Genomic DNA, 7,629 nt, shown 5'->3' with positions numbered 1-7,629 from the left:
CACCGCCTCTCTGAGGAAATGCCAGTTACATTCCAGTAGTGACGTGACCCAGTTTGGAAATTGGGTCACCTGGGTAATAGAACTGAACCTGCCCTCCCAGCGAGCACTTATTTTATTTCTGTAAGCACTCAGAAACCCGCTGTGGTCTCTAACTGATGTGCATTTATCAACACTAAACGCTGTATCATTGGTATCAGTGGGTTAGTTCATCTGTGCATGCAGATGAATTTTCTTTGGAGTTCAGCTTTTAGCAGCTGCATATTCATTTGAGTGGCTCTGTGAACTTTTGCTTCCTTGGTGGAGCTGATTCTCCTGCCTGTCCCATTCTTCCTCAGAGGCACATTGATCCTGTCCCTGGTCAGTTACACTTCGCTTTAGCTTAACGGAACCTACAGTATGTGTGCCGAGACTGGGCATACACCTTGGGCTGGCTCTTCCCCTTTTCCTCTATGAGCTGGATTCCTCTGTGGGTGCTCTATAAACTCATCTGCACTCTTTCCTGATTTGATTAGGTAGATGCTGCACTTTGCATCACCTCATGCTTCCTGAGGTATGACCAGTAACATGCTTGTCTGGTGCTGGTGTCTCTTCAGCATTTGAGTGTGCTGTGTCAGTCTGCCCAGGACCTCCCACTCACTTGGAAACAGGAACAGAGCCACTGTCTTTTAAACACTGAACCCAGTGCTCTGCTGAGAGGCAGTAAGACCATTTGCAGAATGAACAGAACCCCAGAGCCCCAAGCAAAACAGCCTCTGTATTATGAATAAAGGCAATGCCATCTGTTCAGAGTGACTACTGAAGGGTATTAATTGCTATTATTTGTTGCAAAGAAGAGTAAAGACAATAGCAGTGGATTGGGGGTGTGGGTTCTACTGCTAGCTTAACATATCCCCCTAAAAAGGGCACAAAAACATAGTGAACTAAAATGTACCAAAAATATGTTTTTTTACTAAAGGCTATAAGCATATTGGCTTATCATTTGGAAAACTATTCTTTCCCTGTATTTGTCTACTTGATATCAAAAAGTCATTTGGTCTATTCATTGCACCACTTGATGATTGGTTTCATTTTTTCTAGAGTAATTCTGTATTTCTTCAGAGAGCTAAACATTGAAGTATAATTACCAGGTAGTATGAATGAATTAGGAACCACTGGCACTCACATTTTCAAATGATGGTATCAAGTAGTTTCTTTCCATGTCCACGGAAATCAGCATACGCTTGCAGAAAGGTCTTGAAATCACTGGAGATGGCATGAATTATGGAAGTAATAAGGTCATGCTTAACTGCAAGTGATTGTCCAGACTGATCTGTATATACAATGTACATGTTAAGTATTTTTGCAATGTATAAAGTCATTTCTTCTAAAGACAGATTTAGTTGTTTTTTTTTTAATCCCATTCATCTCGGTTATCTACAGGTTCTCATAAAAAGCAGCTGTGAGCGAAGAGGTTTTGGAAGAGTCCGATAAGGTGATTTTGTGAGCCTGAGCCAGCAAGCCAGTGAGAATCAAACATTAACGGCACGGGTTTCCTGAACTCAAGAACAATAGCTGTAATCTACATGTCTGGGTAATAAGCTTTCCTACTTTGCTTTTAATTATTTTTTTTTATTCGAGAACTTTCTCAATATGCCCATACTTGATATTTTCTCTTCGTGCGGCTCCTCTTTCCTGGAAGTGTTGAAAGAAACTGTGACAAATCTATCTGTAGTCTCTGAGACAGACTAGCAGGATGTTCTGCTTCATTTTATTTGTTTACAATCTCCATAAATCCAGTTAATTTGCCACACTACCATTAGGTGAACTGCACTTGAATGTTATTTCTGTTCTCCGTTGTATATGTATCTCACTGTTACCACCTTGAAAATGTCTATTTTTCCGAGACTCTGTAACATCATAGCAAATTTTTTTTCAAAGCTTGGAATAACTCAACTCAAAACTCCACTATGAATTGATTGTTTTTCTTTATCTAAGTCGCCTATGCAAAATAAAAGAATTGACTTGCTCTGTGTGTGTTGTTTGAGACAAAGGAATAGCTGTTGCTGCATTATTTGGAATAGAGATTTTGAATATTACAGAGGCAAAACTGTCCTAGGACCAGTTTCCAGAACAATGCAATGCAATTTGTAGATCCCATTATATGAAACCTGTCCTATGTCCTATCTCTTTTTTTTTAATGGAAGGATCCAGCAGTTTAAGAGACAAGTTTCCTTCTTCAGTAATGCCTTCCGAGGACATCCCAGTTTGTTGAATTAAAAATGATGCATACACATTTTTTAAAGTGATTTTTTGTGTAGCAGTTAGTAAAATGTATTGCTTATATATACTATATTCATCCATCCATTTTCTAACCACTTTAGCCAATACAGTGTTGCAGGGGAGCTGGTGTCTGCCCACAACAAGCAACAACCACTAGGCAGGACACACCCTGAACAGGACAGTCCATCACAGGGCAGATACACAAACACACTCGTACCTAGGGCCAGATTTTCCAGAAGGCAATTAAGCTTCTAACAATTAGCACTTTAATAAGACACTACTTTTGTTTCCGATGGTTGTTTGCAAGGTGGCCCCCCAACAGCACAAGGTACTTGTCTATTGATGGACAACTCTATACCAAAAGCAACAATTCACCCAAAACGAAATAATTTGCAGATCTCTCACATTCATTATTTGGACAGTAATCTGCTTTTGTTTTTAGAAAGAGCAGCCATTTCAGTGCCAGACCCTGTGGTACTATGTCAGTGATATGAAATGCAGTAGCTCACTGATTATATAAGACAAGTGATTTGAAGCTCAGCAGTTGAAGAGCAATTGATCTAGCAGATTCATGGCCAATAAATGGATTCATTACTGCCATCTGAGTCTTACAAATAAAGAGGGAGAAATCTTTTTTGACATGCCTTGCTTCCAAGAATAATTGGAACTAATGAAAGCTTTGATGGCAGCATTCTTCTTGACATTTAGTTTCTTATTAAATTTTTAAACATTTCATCCTTTGTTCTGGAAAAAGGCAAAAATTACTGCCTTATTTCAATTCACAAAGAGCTATTGTCTTGTGACACCAGATCAAAGGGTTGATGGGACATTTGTGATAAAATAAATGTAAATGTTTTTTGAAACCTTCTTTCAAGGGGAACTCAGGTGTATTTGCCTTCTACTTCCACATTACTTGATTTCTCCTGACCGAAAAAAGTAAATACAGTATACTTATTTGCATACATTCTTATATCAACATTTTTATTTTTTGGCAATTTCATGTATATTACAGCTCTTATAGATAATACTGTAGTCTTAGTCATTTTAATACAGTTATACAAAACTGTTAGAAAAATATTAATATTCTTAAGTGTTACTTTAGAAATGTTAATCCCTGTAAAAACATCTTATTTAAATACAAAAGCAAAATTTACATTTTCAGAAATATCAAAGATGTACACATTTCCATTAACTACATTAGTTTCAGGCATAACCAAATTGTCACATGTATGAGTCTCACAGAAAACAAGAGAAGCAGCACAAAATATCACTTTTTACATTATATACAATATACTCATGATCAGTGAGCCCCAGCATGAAGCCAGTCATTTGGAATGGCTGTAACACTAGAAAAGACAAAACTGTATTTAATTCAGATCTTTGATTCCCAACATCTGAGCCCATAAACCACATCAAATATTAAATATGGAGACATTATGTGTTATGTAGGACATAGGCTTCAATGTGTTTAAGGCTTTGTGTACCACAGGTTAACTCAAGGGACACTTACAGATAAACTAAAGGGAAACAAAGTGTTTCACAATGGGTCATAGACCCATCTTGCTTCTGGACAATTAGGACCTGCAACAAAGTACTGGACATGCTATTTCTGACTTGCAGGTTGTTTATATTCTATATTTTCTACTTATGAGCATACTCATTTTGCATGGTCTTTAAATGACATGTTAATGAAAGAGTGCTTGTTTATAAAAGGTAAGAAAACGATATCTTCAGATTATTAACTCATTGAAAGGCACACTTTTTGGCTTGCTCAGTGAAGCCACGATACGTACATATATAGCTCTAGCAACGATGATTTCTATTTGCAATTTAAACAATCAATGCACAGCTTAAAAACCAGAAGACACGACTAACATCCCCAACAATATTTACAATATTTCAATAGCCATCAGCAGAGAGGAGTAGATTTCTGTAAAGCTCAGAATAATTTGATATGGTTATGTGCTGCATCCTTGGAGCCCTTCATGACAAGAATCTCTCAGAATACATTCAACAAAAGAGTCCACTTTTGCTTGACTGAAGAACTTTTGCGACTGATTTGAACAATAACCCATCACTTCTGTGCTCCTAAAATCTACAGCAGAATCCACAGCCTTTGTTATGACAGCAATTGCAGCAGTATCTGCAGAGAGAAAGGTGACTTTGCCTCTTTGTCCGCAACTTGCCTTCAGTCTGCCAAGAAAATCAGAATATATGATTACTTAACATATGACAAATTCTTGAAGCCTGTAGCCCAGCCTTCTACAACACAATGAGCATATGTGGATATAAGATCACTTTATATACAATTTTCTTGCATTATGACTTTGTCTTTTCGCATACCCCAACTTGCTCTCCATGAGACACACGGACAGGGAGAGAAGCTTGGGGTCAGAGCACAGGGTCAGCCATTTATACGGCACCCTGGAGCAGTTGGGGTTAAGGGCCTTCCTCTGCCAGCCATGGGATATGAACCAGCAACCTTCCAGCCACAGGCACAGATCCTTAGCCACAGAGCCACTGCACTGCCCATATACAGTTTTTCCACAATAGACAAGGAGGTATGAATTTGAGCAGCAGAGTAACCACACCGCAGGAAAGTTATTTTTAAGATCAATGGTTTTCAATGCTACTTAAGACTACTATACAATCAATACAAATAATTTTTTAAGCATACTTCTATTTAATAGTTTCTGTGCTTCCATTTTCTAAGAATATTTTCTAAGATTCGGTTCACTATAAGATCCATACCAGTTATATTATCTGTGATGATAATCCATATGCACATACTGAAAGTTAATTGAATACCCACACATTGTAATGTGGGAGCTTAGATGTTCTAGTGAAATAAAGACACAATATTTAATTTTGAAATGTTCAACTCTACAGACATCTGTGGAATGAATGAAAGTCCGTTTAAGTCCATCAAAAAGTGGAAAAACTCACCAGTGATTGCACATCCTCATCAGCAATATTCATCTGTACCTCTGCTGGACTACTATGTTCAGCCTCTGTCTCCTGTACTTCTGCCTGTTTAAAAAAGAAGAATTAAAAGTTTTAAAAGAACTATTCAACAGCACAGTGAATAATGTTAAATTTTAACTCAGCTGAAAGAAATTAATGTAGATTTAATGTCAGCATTAAACTGGCATAACATTTAAAAAGAACGTGTCTTTATTTCAGAGACATTTCACATACCGGCACTTGCAGATCAGTTTAAATTTCTGATTGGAAAACCGATTGGTAGAAACTAAAGTATCAGCTTACCTCTGCGAATGGGACAGCGTCGCTGCTTTGAATACAGACTGACAGCAGCACGACCAACACCGCAACAGACAGAGCCTTCATTGCGATTGATTTTCAACAGCCTCGCTTGGACAAAAAAAAAAGTAATATCAGGCTATTACAGCTAATATACAGATGATATCTTGTTACAGCAGAATTTCACTCTTTTGCAGACCGTCTTCTTGCAGGGAGGTGAATGTTGGTCAGTTGGTTGCTCTGCCAATATTTATACCCAAATTCCGCCGGTATTGCCTCACTGTCAAAACTCCACCCTCGCTGTTTACAGTAACTAACTCTAAACTTAAATCCTTGTTACTCAATGCTAGATGCCACCCCCCAACTACATTAACTTTTTTTTTAATCTTGTAGACTTTCACTGATGACGTGTTTTCCAAACAGCGGCACATTTTTAATAACATCTTATTGAATCTTTTGATGAGTAATGCAATCCAAAATCAGTCTAAATTAAAAGCAGAAAGAACGGGTGTTCAATAAACAACTTCACGTGGCACATATAGGAATCATTGCAAAAGGCAAATAAACTATCAGGACAAAAAGACTACAATAGCGTGCGAGTAGGAATTATAGACCTAATACAGCATTTTTAGAATAATTCAACAGCCTATTCCTTAAATAAGGTAAATATCCTGTTTGCGAAGTTTAGTCATTTTAGGCATTTGATTTAACTGAATTTCGACTGCATGATAATAAGCCATAATACATGCGGGTTCACTATATATTTCAATTTCTGTCCATTGAGCTTCTCAGCAGATGAACAGTCATGTGGCGTACTGTATATCATTGTTATTCGGAGTTGTTTAGTCTGCATTCTTTTATACACATTATGAGTCACCAAATGCTTTTGTATCTAGGAATTCTGAAAAAAAATAGTCCATGCTGAATTTATTTGATTAGGCTTTCTTTACGGCGCAACTTGAGGGCAAAGTTATTCTGGGCATTAATAATTGAAGCGAATTCCCTTTGGAGGCCGTGTTCTGTAGGATTACCGTTGACAGCTGTTGGCGGATTATGCGGGAATTCCACGCCTGGAAACGGGAAACTTTGAATTGCACCACCGGGTTCCTTCTGCCTATCTTGCAGAGAAGCATGTGGGACTTTCCCACCTAGGGCTATACTTTTCAAGTTGGTAGTAAGCCGTGCACCGCCTTTTCGTGACTTCACTCATCGGAGACCCGTTAAATGGTCCATTTTCTGAACAACATTTGGCAATATCTGTATAGCCATAGATAGCATTTTCTTAAATACCTTCTCCCGTATCGTTAAACTACGATTACTATCCATCTAGCCTTTTATTTCCGAACATAATGCACTTAATGTAAAAATACTACTACTGAGCCGTCTTTCGGATGAGATGCTAAACCAAGGTCCTGACTCTCGGTGGTCATTTCATGAAATTAGTCCGAGAGTCTGTTGGTGTGCTAGTGAGGATCATTGCGCGATTGAAATTTAAGTAAATACATTTAGCAACTAATACAGTAAACATACAGTATTGTATACACAGTACAGTATATACAAAACATACAGAGGAAACTGTGTTACAGAACATTTAAAGTGTAGTTTACGCATACGAAACACGTGGTTTATATATATATTATTGCTTACGAGAGTATGCAGTGTCTGGTAAAAACGTTCGACTTTTAGAAGTTTATTGTCGGGGTATAACGGGTGATTATATTCATAGACTAACAATTTAAATCGTTCAGCACTCTAGAACAGCGTTCTAGTATCCTATGTGCGATATACAGTAAATACTGTATAGGCAACGGTAATGTGATGCAGGAATCATCATTATCTATGATGATTAGGTCGTCAATGATTTCTCAATGTTAAGCGTCAGGCATTGAAAGCTTGACAATGTGATAACGATACAACGACTTTAGCGAAATGGCAGTCACATACCGAACCGGGGCATCCTTGTCTCACTGAGTCAATCAGCACACTGGCCTGCTACTCCCATTACATGAGTTTAATTACAGCAGAGATTTCTTACAGGACCACAATAAACTATCCACTAACACAATCAACTACTGGGGTATATTAGGAAGCAATTTATCTCATGTATAT

General features: G+C 37.9%; 1 protein-coding gene across 1 annotated transcript; it reads right to left on the bottom strand.

Annotated features, from left to right (window-relative positions):
- Positions 1 to 3,210: 3,210 nt before the first annotated feature.
- On the bottom strand, positions 3,211 to 5,771 carry hamp (hepcidin antimicrobial peptide). Its single transcript, XM_088620790.1, has 3 exons — positions 5,527 to 5,771; positions 5,206 to 5,289; positions 3,211 to 4,452 (listed from the first exon to the last, which is right to left on the bottom strand). The coding sequence occupies exons 1-3, from the start codon at positions 5,605 to 5,607 to the stop codon at positions 4,348 to 4,350; spliced, it is 270 nt and encodes an 89-aa protein (XP_088476916.1). The 5' UTR covers positions 5,608 to 5,771; the 3' UTR covers positions 3,211 to 4,347.
- Positions 5,772 to 7,629: the final 1,858 nt, after the last annotated feature.

This window comes from Lepisosteus platostomus, chromosome 26, assembly GCF_059453375.1.
Source record: "Lepisosteus platostomus isolate fLepPlt1 chromosome 26, fLepPlt1.hap1, whole genome shotgun sequence".
In the NCBI taxonomy this organism is placed as follows: domain Eukaryota; kingdom Metazoa; phylum Chordata; class Actinopteri; order Semionotiformes; family Lepisosteidae; genus Lepisosteus; species Lepisosteus platostomus.
This window is presented reverse-complemented; position numbering and strand designations above follow the sequence as displayed.

Excerpts from the sequence above, each read along its gene's own strand:
- hamp (XM_088620790.1), bottom strand. The coding sequence starts at position 5,607 with ATGAAGGCTCTGTCTGTTGCGGTGTTGGTCGTGCTGCTGTCAGTCTGT. Across the intron at positions 5,290-5,526 it reads ACGCTGTCCCATTCGCAGAG|GCAGAAGTACAGGAGACAGA; the intron begins GTAAGCTGATAC and ends TTTTTTAAACAG. Across the intron at positions 4,453-5,205 it reads ATGAGGATGTGCAATCACTG|ACTGAAGGCAAGTTGCGGAC; the intron begins GTGAGTTTTTCC and ends TTTTCTTGGCAG.